General features: G+C 50.8%; 1 protein-coding gene across 1 annotated transcript; it reads left to right on the top strand.

Moving 5' to 3' along the window:
* Positions 1-587: 587 nt before the first annotated feature.
* PHOX2A (paired like homeobox 2A) lies at positions 588-19,133 on the top strand. The gene is made up of 3 exons (XM_056858684.1): positions 588-810; positions 16,750-16,937; positions 18,696-19,133. The coding sequence occupies exons 1-3, from the start codon at positions 588-590 to the stop codon at positions 19,128-19,130; spliced, it is 846 nt and encodes a 281-aa protein (XP_056714662.1). The 3' UTR covers positions 19,131-19,133.
* Positions 19,134-19,686: the final 553 nt, after the last annotated feature.

Here is a 19,686-nt window from a genome sequence, read left to right as displayed (position 1 = left end):
CAACCCTGTGAGGTGGGCCGGGCTGTTTCTTCAGCAGAAACGGAAGACTCCCCCCCCTCGCCGTGAGCTGGAGAGTCCTGCTCTGGGGGGCACAGCCCGACAATCTGTTGCGGGTTGGGAGGGGGGCTAGAAGCCAGACGCGCCCCTTTCTCTCCTGAACCCCCAGATTCCTCCTTGCCACCCCCTTTCCTAGCTGTCGTGGGGTCTGAGCCCCCACTGGGGACGAGGAGGAAGGCAGCCCTGCTACTGGCGAGGGCGGCGGCACCCCCACCCAAGACTGGCTGGGGTTGGGGGGGGGGCATCCAGGCGCCGTCTCCTCTTCTCGCGTTCCGGCGCGCCGGGTAGACCCCCGAAGGGGTTAAGGCCGGGCGAGCGATGGACGGGGTGGGCGGGGCCTGAGCCCCCCCCCCCGCGCTCCTGCCCCCAATCGAGTGGGGGCGACTTTGTCATGCAAAGTCTCTCGCCACCGCCGCCGCCGCCGCCGCCGGGCCCCGCGCGCCGCCGCCAACTATATCAGCAGCCGCCCGCCCGCCCGCCCGCCCCGTCGGTCCGGCGCAGCGCAGCGCAGCGCAGCGCAGGGGCGCCCCATGTTCCAGATGGATTACTCCTACCTGAACTCGTACGACTCGTGCATGGCGGCCATGGAGGCCTCGGCCTACGCCGACTTCGGCTCGTGCAGCCAGCCCAACGGCTTCCAGTACAGCCCCATCCGCAGCGGCTTCGGCGCCAACCCGCCCTGCCCGCCCCTCGCCCCCGCCAACTGCGCCCTGGGCGCCCTGCGCGACCACCAGCCCTCGCCCTACTCCACAGGTAAGGGCCCCGGCCCCGCCGCCGCCCGGGGAGACCCCCGGCCCTTTGGCCCCTTCCCCTTCGGAGGGAGCGAGCTTGGGGGGGCGGGGTGGGGGGGGGACCGGCGCCCCACCAGGTGGGTAAACCAATTTTGCAAGATGCGGTTATAAAGAGACCAGGTTGGCGCCTAATCGAGTTAGGGGCTCCGAACCCCCCTCCGTTCGCAGCCCCCACACATTAATGGGTAATCAGGTTACGGCCAATGGAGGGAGTCGGTCGAGAAATCGAATTTGATATTTTGCGCGAGCGGCTGCTCGAAAGAGTCTTTTTTATGGGATGAATCGGGGGGGAGAAGAGCGGGCTGGACCCCGCCGGGACGGATTCCTGCGGAGATCGACGGCACACATTCCTCCGCCCAGCGCGGGGGTTCAGGATCGCACCCGAGGTGGCAAACGGGGGGCCTCGCCGCCCAGCTAGCCCAATCCCCTCCTGGTCCGTTGCAGAGCCAGTTTCAACCCCACCCAAAGGTACGTGCAACTGGCCCAGGAAAGGCGCTTCCAAGAGAAACGGAATCACGACTTCCGAGCGGAGTCACCCCGCCGGCCGGCTGAAGTCGAGTTGGGGGTGGGGTGGGGGGATCTCGTGGCCCTCGAAACGTGGCCAGGCTGGCCACGGTCCAAGCAAGCGCTTCGTTTTGAAGGCGCCACCAAACCGTTTCTCCCTCTTCTTCCTGAACGCGAAATAGTCCCTGGCCATCCCGAGCGCCGTTCCCGACAGAAGCCAGAAGCCCCCCGGGCTGGACGGGCGGGTTCAACGACGTTTGCAATTTCATTTCCAGATGCGCTGTGGATCAGGGCCGTGGGAAGGGGGCCGAAGGACGCGGGAGTCAGGTGGAGCCGGCCCCGCGGTCCCGATCCGAGCGGGGGACCCCCGGCGCCTGGAAACGAAATGGGACAAATCCGCCGGAGCTCCGAACTGGGCGCCCCCAGCTAACGTCCTGCGTGGCCCTTCTAGGGACCCGATCCGCCACGAGGGCCCCATTGGAATGCCCCGGCCAATTCCTTGCCGAAGAGCTCTGTGTAACTGGACGGCTGCCCGGCTCCTGCCCCGAGGCGCCCGTTCGGGCTCACTCATCAGCCCGTGCCTGCTCGGCTAGGAGTGGGGGGGGGGGCTGGGAGAAGGGCTGCCAGCCCACCCCGAGGGACCCGGGACTGCAGGAACAGGGTCGAGAGGGGAGTCGGGATTCCAGCTGTCTCCCCAGCTGTTTCTCTTTTCCTTTGAACTCTTTCTGCTTGGGGTGGGGGGACCGAGGTGGCTCTTCCACATCGGGGGGATTGGACTAGATGACCCTGGTGGTCCCAACTCTATGAGTCTATGATTCCACGTGAATTTTTCTTGCTGAGCCTCAGCGACTTCACACGGGGGGAGAGTTTTCAATGCCATCCGGTCAGCCCCTAGAGTTCCAGTCGAATCCTGTGTGTGCCAAGCCTACGCTCTCTTACTCCGAAGGAGGTCCCAATGGAGCTTACTCCGAAGTATGCACGCAGAGGCCTTGGCTTAGTGGCTTTTTCTGATTCAACTTCCTTTCTGCCTTTTTGGGGGGGGGGGGCGGAATCGCCCGGGAGGTTTTGCCTTGGATTTGCCACTCTCTAAATGCACATTTTCCCCAGCCAAATTCTCAAAACTCAAAAGTAAGCCCCCATGCAGAATTTTTGAGAATTCAAAAGGGGGAAATGTGAATCCAGAGAGCGGCAAATCGAAGGCAAAACCTCCCGGGCGTTTTTCGCCCTAGTAGCATGAGAACTACTTCGATCATTTTATTCCTGTCTAGTGTGAATTCGAATTTATTCTCATTTCCCAAACGCATTCATTATTTTCCCCGCTCCGGTTGCAAGAGACCTCCGCGTGGCCAGCCCCTTTCGTTCTGCTTCGGGCCCTTTCGCTTTGCAAAAAACGAACGAATCTGGGTTTTGTTCGGCGATTCGGAACCACCTCTGGAGCGCCTTGAATTCCCGGGGCTCCCGTCAGCGCCCGGGGCTGAAGTGCCGACCGGACACATTTGGACGAACTGGGAAAAACCGGGGAAGGCGAGTGAAGCCGGCTTTTTTCCAGAGCTGACCCCAGAGGTTGCGCTCAGACCGTTTTGCAAACGAAATTGCAAAAGGCGACGCCGCATTTCCCGAGAGCCCAGAATAAGCACACGGGAGGAGGATTCCCCGGCATCATATTCTTCCAATCTTGAAGTCTTCACCGGGGTGGGGGGAGGGTGCGGCTGCTTTCGTTTGCAGCCAGCTCAACAAAGCGCAGCCCAGCGGCATCTCAAAGAAGGACCCAATCCCGCGGGTGGGAGCCGCCTTCCTCGGCCGGACCCACGGCACGAATGGCATTCGTCTTTCCAGCGCCGCCGGACTGCGCTTTTCTGTTAGGAAAAGCGTCCAGGTTGCTCTCAAGATGCTCTCTTTCCGGAGATTCGTTCTCCATCCAGGCTGAAATGGACGGATCCTTTCGCATCGTTCCGGACCAAGGGGTCGCGCGGGGCCAGCCAACCCCAAGCAGGGCGTTGGCCGCCCCCGACGGCTTTGGCACGGGCAGCGCCGGTTTCCCCGGCGCCTCTCCTGGGCAGCAATCCGCGCGCCGCTGCTCAAAACCCGCGCCAGGCTCCTGGGACGTCGGCCGGCCACTGCCCCATTCAAACGCTTGGGAGCCCCGCCACCCCACAGCCTGGGGCGGGGGGCGGGGGGGGAGAAGGGCGCCCTCGAAAGAGCCTCCGGAGCCAGGAGTTGCGAAAGGGCAACATTTCCAGGGCCAGGGGGTGGTATCAGCTCAAAGACACGTGAGCTCCGGGCAAGCTGGGACGTGTCCAGAGGAGGGCAACAAGGACGGGGAGGGGTCTGGAGACCAAGTCCTATGGGGAAAGGCTGAAGGAGCTGGGGATGTTTGGCATGAAGAGGAGAAGACTGAGAGGGGATATGAGAAACATCTTCAAGCACTTGAAGGGCTGTCATAGAGAGGAGGGTGCCGAGCTGTTTTCTGTTGCCCCAGAAGGTCGGACCAGAACCAAGGGGTTGAAATTAAATCAAAAGAGTTTCCATCTAGACATGAAGAAGAATTTTCTAACCGTTAGAGAGGTTCCTCAGGTTTTGAAGCAGAGGCTAGATGGCCATCTGTCAGCAGTGCTGATTCTATGAACTTGGGCAGTTCATGGAAGGCGGCCATCTTGGCCATCTTCTGGGCACTGGGGGTGTGGGGGGTAGTTGTGAGTTTCCTGCATTGTGCAGGGGGTTGGACTAGATGACCCTGGTGGTCCCCTCCAACTCTGTGATTCTATGAACCTCTCCGCCTATTGGGCCACAGAGGAAGCGAGAGCCACAAAGCACTTAAGCTGCCGCTGGTCTGATTTGTTTCAATCGCAGGGGGCCGATCCTGGCGGTGGCAAGTGCCGTCGAGTGGCAGGCGACTTATGGCGACCCTTCATGGGGTTTCCAAGGCAAGAGACCAACAGAGGTGGTTTCCCCTTGCCTGCCCCTGCCTTGCGACCCTGGACTTCCTTGTTGGTCTCCCATCTAAGTGCAAACCGGGACCGATCTTGTTTAGCAGCCGAGATCCAGCGAGCGAGACCGGCCTCGCCTGCGCCGAAGCGGGAACCATGTGAAATCCTCCCAGCGGGCCAGATACGCCCGGGAGGTTTTGCTTTGGATTCGCCGCTCTCTCGCTGCCCATTTCCCCCCTCTGAATTCTCCCAACTCTGCCTGGGGGCTGACTGTTGCCTTCTGAGAATTTGGCTGGGGAAATGGGCATCGAGAGAGAGGCGAATCCAAGGCAAAACCTCCCGGGCGTTTTTCGCCTAAGCGCGCGATCCTCCTTACAATGAAAGAGTTTAATCTTACGCGTGATTACTAGCAAAAAGTCCGTTGAGATTTGGGGGGGGGGAGAGGGTTACTCAAAGGTAAGAGCGCCGCCTTAACTTTAGCGGGATCCAGCCCTTAAGTCCATGATTGCCAATTCGAGGCGTTGAGCCGCCCCTTCTTGAAGAGCCTCTTCCCAGGACCAGAGCCGGATCCCCTCTGCCCGCTTTCCAGCTCGTTCCGTTGCGCGCCGCCCCGCAAGAGAAGGGCTCTGCTCTCCCGCCCACCCCCGGTGTTGAGCTGCCAGATGGAAAGGAGCCGCCTCGGGAAAATCCAGCTGGGGGTGGGGGCAGTGCACACCCCCTCCCTCAAAACCCAGGGATGTCCAAACGGGGTCTTGCGCGCGGCTGGCAACCCAACCCGGGCTCCCCTTGGGCTTTTGCGCAGCGCGGGGTCTGTTTGCGCCCTTCCCCGGTTCCTGGAGCGCCTGCGGGGCTGCTGGGGGGACCCGGCTGGGCGCAGCGGAGAGCTGCAAAGGCCGGGAGGGGCAACAGGCCGGTGCAATCCGGCGCTTGGGCAGGATCGCGTTCCCACGAAAACAGAAAAGCCCCTTTGGCGTGTGGGGGGGGGGACGCCCCTCACAGCAGGGAACCGAACCAGTGACTGGGACCTTCTCCCCGCGGAGGTTGCGATTTTCTGCAGGCGACTGGGAAGGAAAGCCCGGGGGAACTGACGTTACTCACGTTACAATGGAACCCGGGTCTCTCACCTGCCTCCACAGTCCTGCGCGGTCATTTAAAAACATGATTCAGGGACTCTGCGTCTTCTGCCTCTCCAGAGTTCCGCTGCAGGAGGAAACCATCCATGAATCATAAAAAACATAAATTATCAATATAAAAATAAAACGGGGACCCGGACCTGAATAAACTTAGGGCGCTTTCACACAAACAGAATAATGCACTTTCGATCCACTTCAACAATCGTTTGCAAGTGGATTTTGCCATTTCACACATTAAAATCCAGCTGCAAAGTGGATTGAAAGTGCATTACTGGGCATGTGTGAAAGCCCCCTTAAGTGTTTAAATAGGACGTTCAGCCCCACACTGATTAAAAGCAAGGTTAGAGTTATGGTGTGCTTACAAGAAAAATGACTAAACTGAGGCTATCGTATTTTGGTCACACCATGAGACGACAAGAGTCACTGGAAAAGACAGTCATGCTAGGAAAAGTTGAGGGCAGCAGGAAAAGAGGAAGACCCAACAAGAGATGGATTGACTCAATAAAGGAAGCCACAGCCTTCAATCTGCAAGATCTGAGCAAGGCTGTCAAAGACAGGACATTTTGGAGGACCTTAATTCATAGGGTTGCCATGAGTCGGAAGCAACTTGACTGCACTTAACACACACACACACACACAAGAAAAATGCTCTGGTGTGCATGGTACACTGAAGCGCTGTTCACAAGTTACAGGGAACCACATACAATCCGTGTCCAGCGCACGCTGGATTTGCGTTGATGTTGTCCCCCACCCTTTTTCGTTTGGTTTCCTGAATGCGGTGAGATTTAAACCCCGCATTTACTTTACAAAAAGCTTTGTGGATCCGGTTTGAAATGACAATTGGTGGAAGGGTGCCCTGGATGCATTCCGCAGTCAGTCCGCACTGACCTTCCCGAAGCTGTGTTTTGTTTATTCCCCAGTCCCACCCAAGACCTTCGGGTGGTCTTTGAAGCCCCCCACCCCATTCAGCCCTGCTAATCAAGTGCTAATTGTGGGACTCTTTGAGTATTCCTATCACAAAGGAGCCCATCCAGGAGCCAGGCGAGGTTGCTAAAGGCAGGGCGGAGCTGAGGAGGCACCAAACTGGGGTGGGGGGAGCAAGCAGGTGCAGGGGGGAACGACTCCACTGGCAGTGGGAACCCCAAGGAAGAAAGCCTCAATCCGCTGGGCCAGTGCATGGGGGCATGCTCCCCTTTTCCTCCCCTCTTTCCCTTGTCTCCCCCTTGCATTGCAAATCCCTCCAGGCAGGGGCCTGTCCTTTGGGAGGAGGTTGCTTAAGACAGTCTGCAAGCCCCCTCCCCATGATGCAATCATAGCCCTCATTCCCAAGGCTTATCAGCTTGGCCCCTGCCCCCATCCCCCAGTTAATTTTCAAGCTCAAGAAAAGAAGAGAAATGCCCAGGGGCTCAGTGGTTTTGTCAAGCAGACCTTCAGAAGTGGCCCATAATGCAGCCAGCAGATGATTCTCTTGATTGACTGAAGGACTGAATTGACTTATAGGCCACTGTGCTTTAAAAATAAAAAAAATCTCAAAGTGCCAGACGAATAAGGCCATCAGTTGCCCCCTGTGTGTGATGTTAGATGGATACCCAGTAGCATATGATCAGGTGCCGATGTTTTTGGGAGGGCAGAATATCCCCAGATGTTTTTACTTCCCAAAAAGCATGACCAGAAGCCCCATGATCATAAGAACCTCAGAAGAGCCCTGCTGGATCAGACCAGCGAGGGTCCATCTAGTCCAGCATCCCGTCTCACACAGTGGCCAACCGGTTCCTCCGGAGGGTCAACAATAGGGCAGAGAGGCCGAGACCCTCTCCCGATGTTGCCTCCTGGCACTGGCTCTCAGAGGTTGACTGCCTCTGAACATGGAGGCTCCCTTTAGTCACCATGACTCGCAGCCATTGACAGACCTCTCCACAATCTGTCTAAATCCCTCTGTGCCCCTGGCCATCACCACATCCTCTGGCAGCAAATTCCACATTTTAATCACTCTTTGTGTAATGAAGTATTTCCTTTTGTCCATCCTGAATCTGCTTCATTGGATGCCCTCGAGTTTTAGTACTCTGGGAATTAGAAAAAGTGCTTTGGGTCAGCTCTCTCCACCCGGTGCATAATTTTATAAACAATCATTTGCGGCATGGCCGGGGCCTTTCCATCACTCCTCTTGTGGCTTATGCGGAGGTGTTTTTTTCTCCCTTTGTGCCCTTTAAAATATTGTTGCCACAGGCGTATGGATCACCAGTGCAGTTATGTGGACAACCCATGACTCTCCTCACCCGGGAGGTTGGCAGTACAGGCCCTGACCCAAACTGCAGTCCCAAGAGCACATTTATCTCTGCGGACCAGGAGTGTAAAGCCCAAAGCCTGGTTCTTGAGGCCAGTCTTTGAATTCTGAGGCCTGTGAAAGTGAACACGTGAAGGTGCCTTATAATGAATCAGAAACTTAGTCCCTCAAGGTCAGCCTTGTCTAATCAGACTGGTGGCTGCTCTCCAGGGCCTCTGGTAGAGGTCTTTCACATCTCCTACTGCCTGGTCCTTTATTAACGGGAGATGCCAGGGACTGAACCTGGGACCTTTTGCAAGGCAAGCAGATACTCTTATCACTGAACCACAGCCCCTCCCCAACATGCACATGAAGCTGCCTTATACTGAATCAGACCACTGGCCCATCTGACTGGCAGCAGCTCTCCAGGGTCTCAGGCGGAGGTCTTTCACATCACCTTCTGCCTGGTCCTTTTAACTGGAGATGCTGGGGATTGAACCTGAGACCGTCTGCATGCCGAGCAGAGGCTCTGCCACTGAACCATGACCCTTTTCCATTCTACTCTCCATTCACTTTTTGTGCTGCTGTCAGATGGAGAGGGGGCTGCAGATGGTTTTCTTTAGATGTGTTTTTTTCTTGCTGGAGGAAGGGTCTCATAAGTAACAGGTACATCAACAGTATTGCATAGACCTTAAACATTTGTCTGTATTTCTGATTATGTTTATATGGTTTGCTATCAGTGGCACTAGACTAATTTTAAAAGGTTGTCAAGGCTGATTGCAGGTACTGCCTAGTCATCCGAATACCCTGTGCTACTGATAGTAAGAACCAAGTTCAACTCTTGCTGGATAGACCACCAGTCTGATCCAGCAGGGCTCTTCTGAGATTCTTCTCAGGGGAAGGCCTCAGTCTCTGTTGTTGGCCCTCCAGAGGAACTGGTTGGCCTCTGTGTGAGACAAGATGCTGGCTTAGATGGACCATCCCTGGTCTGATCCAGCAGGGCTCTTCTGAGGTTCTTATGAAGGCCTTGGCCTCTATGCATTAAGCTTGGCCAGACGGAGAAGATAAACTCCAGAACCAAGCATATGGATGTGAAGTATCACATGAGAAATATGTGTGAAGATGGGCTTGTTGGGTTGCAGTACTGTCATACAGAAGAAATGATAGCTGATGCATTCACCAAGCCCTTACCTAGAGACAAATTTGAAAGTCTACGTAAGGATGAATCTTGTACTTTGCATACTAGACCTTGAGAAGGGGTATTGGAAGAGTTGCAATGTCTAGCATGCAAAGCAACTGAGAAGGAGACCCAGCTGGGGACGGGCAAGTGGTCAGCTAGTTAGGGCTGTAAAGTTAGAGACCTTTCCACCCCTTTTTCATACCTCTTGTCTGTCCTTAGACTGATATTCTTAGGGGACAACTCCCTCCTTATTCTCGCAAGTCCTTCTACCCTCTCTCTGCCTCCTTAGCTAGACAGACAGCAAGAGGCTCTGTCTCTCAGCTTTCCTATCCTAAAATGTAGTTCCCTCAATAAAGGCAACTTTATCTTTAATCAGTGGGTCTGACATTTCTCTGTGTACTTAGCATACTCTGCCAACAGGACCTTCACTGGACTGATCCAGCAGGGTTCTTCTGATGTTCTTAGTGAGAAGGGGAGACCTGAGCTCCTTTGGTGGCTAACAAAACACTCCAAATGGTGTCTGTTGGATGTCAAAAGTTTGGCCAAGGTTTGAAGACTGATTCTGCCGAAGTGTGTGTGTGTTAAGTGCTGTCAAGTCGTTTCCGACTCATGGTGACCCTATGAATGAAAGTCCTCCAAAATGTCCTGTCTTTGACAGCCTTGCTCAGATCTCGCAAACGGAAGGCTGTGGCTTCCTTTATTGAGTCAATCCATCTCTTGTTGGGTCTTCCTCTTTTCCTGCTGCCCTCAACTTTTCCTAGCATGACTGTCTTTTCCAGTGACTCTTGTCGTCTCATGACGTGACCAAAATACGATAGCCTCAGTTTAGTCATTTTAGCTTCTAGGGTCAGTTCAGGCTTGATTTGATCTATAACCCACTGATTTGTTTTTTTGGCACTCTCCTCCAACACCACATTTCAAAGGAATCTATTTTCTTCCTATCAGCTTTCTTCACTGTCCCGCTTTCACACCCATACAATGTAATAGGGAATACAATGGCATGAATTAATCTAGTCTTGGTGGCCAGTGACACATCCTTATACTTCAAAATCTTTTCTAGCTCCTTCATGGCCGCCCTTCCCAGTCTCAATCTCCTTCTGATTTCTTGGCTGCAGTCTCCCTTTTGGTTGATGGTGGAGCCAAGGAATAGAAAGTCTTGAACAATTTCAATTTCCTCATTGTCAACCTTAAAGTTGTGTAATTCTCCTGTAGTCATTACTTTTGTTTTCTTGATGTTCAGCTGTAGTCCTGCTTTGGCTCTTTCTCTTTTAACTTTCAGCAGTAGTCGTTTCAAATCTTCACTATTTTCTGCCAATAATGCAGTGTCATCAGCATATCTCAAATTATTAATGTTCCTCCCTCCAATTTTCACTCCACCTTCATCTAAATCTAATCCAGCTTTCCTAATTATATGTTCTGCATATAGATTGAAGAGATAGGGAGATAAAAGAGCTCTGTATAACTCTGAAAGGTTGCATACTTGGTCAGAAACAGGCACAACTTCTCCTCTTTTGTACACCTTAGCCAGGGAGCTGGGGGGGGCATTAAAACGGGCTATGAGGCAACTAAAATGTTGTTGTTGGAAGATTTGGAATGAATCAGGCAGAGCGTGCCAGAGAGCCGGTTGGCAGGCCTACGAGGTGGCAAAGGCAGTGTCTTCCTCTGTCCCCACTGCTTCAGCTGAATCTTGCTCACCTTACAGTCACCTCAGTCAACCAACAGAAGACCTTTTTGGTCATGGTGCCAAAATTATGGAACTCCCTATCCAGGGATATCAGTCTGTCCCGTTCTGTTGTTGTCTTCCTGCAGCAGGTGAAGACTTTTGTTTTGTCCAGCATTTCTTCACTGATCCCTCCATCCTGCCTTACGTTTTAGTTTGCTGTTTTATATGAGCATTTTTGGCCCTGGTTTTTAACTGGTTTGGTGAAGTGTTTTCAGTTATGCTTGTTAGCCACCTAGGTGGCTGTGATTGAGCAGAAAGGCGGGATGGAAACGTTGTAAGTAAATAAAATAAACACGTCCAACCCTATTAATAGTGATTGCCTGGCCCCTGACCATGATGTTTTTGCAAGGTTCTTGGCTGTTCAAAATCGTTCTGTGCATTCTAACTTGGAGGCCAAGTTGAGGGTAGAGCTGGGATCAGCGGTGTCAGAAGCAGCTTGTCCATTTTCAGTGGGCAGATTTCAGACTGACCTTCCTTCACAGATGTTGCAGGGCCCTTTTTGTGGGGGGTGGCATGGCAGCCATCCCTTGTGCTCCACACCAATGACCATCTTGGCTTTGAAACTTATGCCAGGCAAAGGTGTTGGCTAGATTTTTTAAAACCTGCCTGAGTGAAGGAGCTCTCCCTACACCTTGGAAGGAAACACTTATTGGACCTCTTTTTAAAAACTTTAACCACTACACCACGCTGGCTAGCCCCAGAGCTACCTCACCCCCATGGCACAGTGGTGCCTCTCTCCAGCTGGCTATCTAGTGAGGGGATCTGGTTTTAAACAACAAAAATGATTAAGGGACTAGAGCAACTGTCCTATGGGGAGCAGTTAGGACGCTTAGGGCTGTTTAGCTTGGAAAGAAGGCGGCTAAGGGGAGACATGATAGAGGTCTATAAAATTATGCATGGTTTGGAGAGAGTGGACAGGGAGAAGTTTTTCTCCCTCTCCCATAATACTAGATCATGGGATCATCTGCTAAAGCTGGAGAGCGAGAGATTCAAAACAGATAAAAGGGGAAAAATTCACACAAAGCATAGTTAAATTGTGAAACTCCCTGCCCCAGGATGTGGTGATGGCTGCCAGCTTGGAGGGCTTTAAGAGGGGACATATTCATGGAGGAGAGGGGTATTAATGTTTATTAGTTAGAATGGATACTGGTCATGCTGCATACCTATTCTCTCTAGTATCCGAGGAGCATGCCTATTATTTTGGGTGCAGTGGAACACAGGCAGGATGGTGCTGCTGCACTTGTCTTGTTTGTGGCTTCCTAGAGGCACCTGGTTGTCCACTGTGTGAACAGACTGCTGGACTTGATGGGCCTTGGTCTGATCCAGCAGGGCCTTTCTTATGTTCTTATGGGTGGGTGGGGTCCTTTTCTAGGGCTGCTTTGTCCTTCTCCAGGATCTTGCCTGCCTGCCCTTCAGGCCCTGGCTTTCCCTTTTAAGGTTGCCAATGGCTTAAAAGGATGTGTGTGTTGGGGGGGAGAGAAGTTGGCACAATCACAGCAGGGATAGATAAGAGCTTAGGGGACGGGGCTGCCTTTCCTGCAGCTCTTTCTGCACAAGGAGAATTATGGAAACCAAGGGGGGGGGGAGCATGCATGACTGATACCAGCCTCAGAATTCAGCATCTGGTTCATTTAGCAAAGCCCTTCAACTCAAGCTCTGGCCAGAGGTAGGCCGGCAATCCCCAGCCTTCAGCGTTCAGCAGAGGATTTAGGTTCTCTCTCTCTGTTCCCCCTTCCACATCTTCTGTCTGCTCTCCAGATACCTCAAACAGCCACTCCCTAGAGAGTTTCCTGTGTCTCCAGTTGCTGATCCCCAGTGTGGTGCAGTGGTTAGGAGCGGTGGATGGACTCTGGAGAACCGGGTTTGATTCCCCCATTCCTCCACATGAGCGGCGGAGGCTAATCTGGTCAGACCAGGTTGGTTTCCCCGCTCCTCCACATGAAGCCAGCTGGGTGACCTTGGGCTAGTCACAGAGCTCTCTCAGCCCCACCTACCTCACAGGGTATCTGCTGTAGGGAGGGGAAGGGACGGTGATTGTAAGCCAGTTTGATTCTTCTTCTTCTTTCTTTTTCTTTCTTTTTCTTTCTTTCTTTCTTTCTTTCTTTTCCTGAGCCAGCTTGGCCTCTCTGGCATTCGCATTTAGGACCCAGCCCTGTCCTTATGTGAGCCTGTGGGCGCTGCTTTTCACGAGCGTAGGCACTCCGTTTGCACGCCACAATCTGGGTTGAGCTGGAAAGTCTTGTGTGAACTACCGCTAGAATGGCCTGATTCCTTCCTACTCAGACTCTGGGGCCTTTGGCGAAAACCTGACAGCCTGAAAATGTTGGGATGGTCAAAGGGTCACCTGCTGAGTTGGGGCTTGTCCTGCAAATCTTCAAGGCATGGAAGCCCTGGCAGGAAAGGCGTAACATAATTTCAGAGCAAACTATCACACTGCCTCAACAAGCCACAATCTATTCTGCACTCCCCCCCCAACTCAGTTCCTCACATGTATGGAACTTGGTATAGGAGTCAGCGTGCTAGGAAACCTTCCTATTCCATTGGCCAGGTTACAGAAGAATCACAAATTATTTAAAAATATATGGTTGGCATAATCTGTCTAGAACCCAACATTTCCTGGTGCAAAGAAAGTCTGCTTTTATAGTGTAGAAACTTTGTTGTGTGTTGGTTCTTGTAGGTTATTCGGGCTGTGTAACCGTGGTCTTGGAATTTTCTTTCCTGACGTTTCGCCAGCAACTGTGGCAGGCATCTTCAGAGTAGTAACACTGAAGGACAGTGTCTCTCAGTGTCAAGGGTGTAGAAAGAGTAATATATAGTCAGAAAGGGGTTGGGTTTGAGCTGAGTATTGTCCTGCAAAATTTGTCACTCCCACCAGTATTGTCACTCCCACCCAAATTCCAGTGGAAGACATCATTGCAAATGTAGAATCTGCCATTCGTAATCTACCTGAAGAAGATGCTGAGGAAATAAGAGGAGAGACAGCAAGAATTCTACGAAAAGCAAAGCCCCCTACTAGCAATATAACACGCAAGGAGAGAAACGCCATCAAGACCCTCAATGCAGATCCAGAAATCATTATTCTACCAGCTGACAAAGGCAATGCCACAGTGATCATGAAAACAGAAGAATACAAAAAGAAGATTGAGGAACTTCTGGACCCTGCCACATACAAAAAACTAAAACGAGATCCAACTTGCAAAGTTACCAGGAAAACTAGCATTCTGATCAAGAATTCCACTCTTCATCCCGACACACACAGAAAACTATGCAAGACTGAAGCACAACCACCACGATTATATGGACTACCTAAAATTCATAAGGATTCCGTTCCACTCCGACCCATCGTGAGTGCCATTGGTTCCCCAACATATGAATTAGCTAAATATTTGACCACCCTCCTACAGGACCACATTGGAAAAACCACTTCTTACATCAAAGATTCAACTCACTTCATCAACAAAATCAGTCCGTTAAGACTCAATCCAAAGGATATATTAATCAGTTTTGATGTTGTATCCCTCTTTACCAAGGTTCCAGTTAAAGACACAATCTCATTGATTAACCAGATTTTTCCAGAAGATATAACAGCCTTATTTCACCATTGTTTGACAACAAGTTATTTCCTATGGGATCAAGAATTTTATGAACAGATTGATGGAGTAGCTATGGGAAGTCCACTCAGTCCAGTAATAGCAAACTTTTACATGGAATATTTTGAAAAGACAGCATTAGAATCAGCACCTTACAAACCTACAGTCTGGTTCAGGTTCGTAGATGATACATTTACCATTTGGAGCCATGGTGAAGAAAAATTAATGGACTTTCTAAACCATCTTAATAATATCCATCCAAACATTCAGTTTACCATGGAAAAGGAAATTGAGGGTAAACTCCCATTTCTTGATACCCTTGTCATCCGTAAATCAAACCTTCAGTTAGGTCACAAGGTCTACCGGAAACCAACTCACACAGATCGCTACTTACACAAAAACTCCAACCACCACCCCCGACAGAAAAGAGGAATAATCAAAACATTAATGGACCGTGCAAGACGGATCTGTGAACCACAGTTTCTCAAGGAAGAAACTAACCATCTAAATCACGCACTGCTAGCAAACGGCTACTCCAAGAATGAAATCAGAAGGGCCATTGAACCAAACAAAAATCAGAAAACTCAAGAAAAACAGTCTCCCATAGGAAAGGTATTCTTGCCATTTATTAAAGGAGTCACTGATAGGATGGAGAAACTTTTGAAAAAACATAACCTACAAACAGTGTTTAAACCCACCAAGAAAATACAACAAATGCTACGATCAGCAAAAGACAAAAGAGACCCCCTCACCTCTGCAGGAGTATATCGTATACCTTGCAGCTGTGGAGAAGTTTACATCGGGACCACAAAACGCAGCATACAAACAAGGATAAAAGAACATGAAAGATACTGCAGACTTGACCAACCTGAGAAATCAGCAGTGGCTGAACATGGACTGACACAAACAGGACACAGGGTCTTATTCCAAGACACTGAAAGACTGGACAATTCTACCAACTATTTTGTCAGATTGCACAGAGAAGCCATTGAAATTCACAAACATCAGCACAACTTTAACAGAAAAGAGGAGAGTTTAAGAATGAATAAGGCTTGGCTTCCTGCCCTGAAACACCTCCAGACAAAGACAACATTCAACAATAGCCATACAGATTAGTTTTGGATTACACACATTAACAGATCACTTCAGGATACAATGGTTCCATATTAACATACCATACCCTCATTAGCACATTATCTTGATACTTACAGGACAATACTTTTGCAGGACAATACTCAGCTCAAACCCAACCCCTTTCTGACTATATATTACTCTTTCTACACCCTTGACACTGAGAGACACTGTCCTTCAGTGTTACTACTCTGAAGATGCCTGCCACAGTTGCTGGCGAAACGTCAGGAAAGAAAATTCCAAGACCACGGTTACACAGCCCGAATAACCTACAAGAACCAATGAACTCTGACCGTGAAAGCCTTCGACAATATTTTGTTGTGTGTGCTGCTGTTAAAGTCACGGCTGACTTATGGTGACCCCATAGAGTTTTCAAGGCAAGAGAGGTTCAGAGGTGGTTTGCCATTGCCTGCCTCTGTGTCATGACCCTCGTATTCCTTGGAGGTTGTCCATCCGAATTCTAACCAGGGCCAACCCTGCTTAGCTTCTGAGATATGAGACCAGGCCAGCCTGGAGCTATCCAAACCAGGGCATACAAATCTTTATTAAAACAATGTATAGATATAATATCAGACAGTAGTTCTGATATGAATAATTATCTGGTTCTAATGTTAGCACCGAAGTACAGATTATTAGGCTCAGTAAGGAGTATTAATATTATAAGTTAATACAATGTTTATTAAGTTAAATAATTTAGATCAAATGTGGGTTAGAGAATAAATGTTTGTGCGTTAAGTGTTTGTTCAGATTATAAGAATAGAACTATTTGATATAGAGCATATTATAGAATATACAAAATGTATTAGGACTGCTCTAATGGTCATTTGAGGAGGATCTTGTTGTAGACACAGAGTGTGAAGAGTGTGTGATGTACATGAGTTGTATGTGTGTTATAAAATAATAAAAAGTTTATTTAAAAAATAGGCTTTTAATACTGATACCATTTTGCAAATGTTGTATCATTTTGAACAATTAACTTCTCCGCTTTCCACAAGCACAAATCAGCAGTGTTCTTGTGGAACCGATCCTGGTTTACCACATACCCCTTTCTCTCTTTTCATCCCCTCCTGTAGAAGTTTTGAAGTTATTTTTCTGGGATCGTGCCCTGAATTCCTGTAGGTCACCTTGCTAATACTCATATTGTGTACAGTCTCCAAAGTGATTCATCTATATAATTTTGGGAACTCCTTTAAGATCTGCCAACTGTATGCTTCCCATATTGCAGAGGGGGACGGGGAGGGGGGCTGGATAGGTATGCTGAAGTTAAAGCAGACACAGGAGAGAGGGTTATCAGCACTGGAAAACAATGAGGTGCAATCTCATCCTCCTAGGAAATGAGGAGGGGTCCTGGCTTCAATATCTGCCTACTTCCAGATGCCTTTCTTGCAAAATACCCCTTCCAATTCTCAGTCCTAAACCAAGCACTCTCCTCTCTTTGAACTCCAACCAGTTCCCTACAAATTCTTCTCGGACCCATCCACCATCAACGAGAAACGGAAGCAGCGGAGGATCCGGACGACGTTCACCAGCTCCCAGCTGAAAGAGCTGGAGAGAGTGTTTGCCGAGACTCACTACCCAGACATCTACACCAGGGAAGAGCTGGCCCTCAAGATCGACCTCACTGAAGCCAGAGTGCAGGTGAGAGACGGAGAGAGAGGCAGAGTTCCTAGTCTGTCTGACAACCGCTATACTACAATGGTATAACACACACACTAAATATTGATTGATTAAAATATGTATGTCCTGTCTTTCCTTGTGGCTTACATTATTTTCTGGATGTTAAGATACGCAATTCAAATAAACTACAACTCTCATCTACAAGGAATTCAGAGGATATAATATATCCATAATGAGCCCTGTGGCGCAGAGAAGTAAGCTGCAGTACTGCAGTCCAAGCTCTGCTCACGACCTGAGTCGATCCCGACGGAAGTCGGTTTCAGGTAGCCGGCTCAAGGTTGACTCAGCCTCCCATCTTTCCGAGGTCGGTAAAATGAGGACCCAGCTTGCTGGGGGTAAAGCGTAGACGACTGGGGAAGGCAATGGCAGACCACCCCGCAAACAAAGTCTGCCCAGTAAACATTGGGATGTGACATCACCGCATGGGTCAGGAATGACCTGGTGTTTGCACAGGGGACATTCACCTTTAATATATCCAAGAAGCAGATTTAGGAAGTGGTCATTATTATTTTATGGTTTGCAAGCAGAACAATGTTTCAAAGGAGTCTTTGTCAGATAATTCCAGAGGGAAGTCATGCTCTTCGGCAGTAGAAGAGCTAGATTCAAGTCCAGGAGCACCATAAAGGCCATCGAGATTTTCATGGTGTGAGCTTTCACAAGTTAATCCTCCCTTCATCAAAGCTCCAAATCAAGAGTTTTCACTGGTCTCTAATCTGATTTAGCTGCACCCTGGAATCATGCAGATTGCAGATGAGAGTTGGACGTGCAATTTGTTTGAATTGGATATTTTATCCTTAGTGAAAGAAAATCATCTCTCTTCATAGGATCTGGATACAGGTGAATATTCTATATTTTGTTAGATCTTGTATTTGGGACATTACATCATTATTTGTATTGCCTATAGAATTTTGATGCCTTGTTCCATAGAAACATAGATCTGGAAGGGACCTCCGGGGTCATCTAGTCCAACCCCCTGCACAATGCAGGAAATTCACAGCTGCCTCCCCCCACCACGCCCCCCAGTGATCCCTGCTTTATGCCCAGCAAAAAATCTCCAGGATCTGTGGCTTTGGCACATAATTGTATAAACTGTGAGAATATCCTCACTGTTTATCATTTGTGGGATCTTGGTGGTTAGTTTGACCTTTTAATACAAATCCATGGTAGCCTCCTAGTTCACATTAGGGTTGCCAGCTCTGGGTTGGGAAATACCTGTAGGTTTTTGGGGTGGAGCCTCAGGAGGGTGGGGTTTGGGGAGGGACTTCAATGTCACAAGAGTCCAATTGCCATAAGGTGTAACGGTAAAGGTCCTCTGTGCGAGCACCGGGTCATTCCTGACCCATGGGGTGACATCACATCCAGACGTCTTCTAGGCAGACTTTGTTTTTACGGGGTGGTTTACCAGGACCTTCCCCAGTCATCTTCCCTTTACCCCCAGCAAGCTGGGTCCTCGTTTTACTGATCTCGAAAGGATGGAAGGCTGAGTCAACCTTGAGCCGCCAACCTGAAACCAACTTCTGTTGTGATCGAACTCAGGTTGTGAGCAGAGCTTGGACTGCAGTACTGCAGCTTAACACTCTGCGCCATTTTCTCCCAGTGAACTGATCTCTATCGGCTGGAGTTCAGTTGTAATAGCAGGAGATCTCCAGCTGGTAACGGGGGTTGGCAACCATAGTTCACATCCTCAATGCCTGCCTGTCTCCTCTCCCTTTGCCCCAGGTTTGGTTTCAAAACCGCCGTGCCAAGTTCCGCAAGCAAGAGCGGGCAGCGAATGCCAAAGGGCAGAACGCCGGCAGCAACTCCGCCAGCAAGAAGCCCGACCCCCGCTCGTCTTCGGAGGACGACGAGTCCAAGGAGTCCAACTGCAGCCCGACCCCCGACAGCACCGCCTCTCTGCCCACCGCCGGCAACCTGAACAGTCCCGGCAGCAGCCTGAGCCCGAGCCCCGGCAGCGGGCAAGGCCTGGGGCCCAGCCACGCCAGCCAGGCCCTAAAGGCTCCCCTCTGGCCCGGCGTGACCACCAGCAACGGGGCCACCAACACGGCCGATCTGCTGAAAGCTTGGCAGCCGGCTGAAGCCATGCCGGGACCTTTCTCCGGCGTCCTTTCCTCTTTCCACAGGAAGCCAAACCCCCTCAAGGCCAACCTCTTCTAACTAACCCGCTCGGCCCGAGCACCACAGACGTTGCCAATCCCGTTAGGTGTCCCACAAAGGATGATCCCCTTTTTGTGGCTGGTAGCGTCCACATGGCGGGGGGCCGCGGCCCACCCTGAAGGAACAACGCAACCTCGAGGGAACCACAACCACTGTCTTCTTAATGTGTGTAGTCATTTCTAGGCCGCCCGACTGTATCGAACTTACCGAACACGCCTCGTCTCCTCACACACAACTCCCTGGGGGTCTCGCCAGGGGTGGGGCCCGCTCACCCCACCACCGATTCATCGTTCTGGGTGGAAGAATCTCCCTCACGCAATGGCTTCCAGCAAATTCTCCATCCTGAATTACCCCGGAGCGAGAATTTGGTTCTTCGACAGTGCCAGCTTGCTTCGGTTGCCCCAAAGGAGAACCGCCGTTGGCCCCGTTTGTCTAGGGTTTGGTGGGAGGACGGAAGACCAAAAATGCCAAGAGGTTTCCAGGGTTGCCACCTCATCGAAAGATGGTTTTCGTGGTCTCGTGGGAAGAAGTTCTTCGTCCCGTGAACGTCCGTGCG

This window comes from Euleptes europaea, chromosome 12 (genome assembly GCF_029931775.1).
Source record: "Euleptes europaea isolate rEulEur1 chromosome 12, rEulEur1.hap1, whole genome shotgun sequence".
NCBI classification, from domain to species: domain Eukaryota; kingdom Metazoa; phylum Chordata; class Lepidosauria; order Squamata; family Sphaerodactylidae; genus Euleptes; species Euleptes europaea.
The sequence above is the reverse complement of the archived record's forward strand: the minus strand, read 5'-3'. Positions and strand labels throughout refer to the sequence as shown.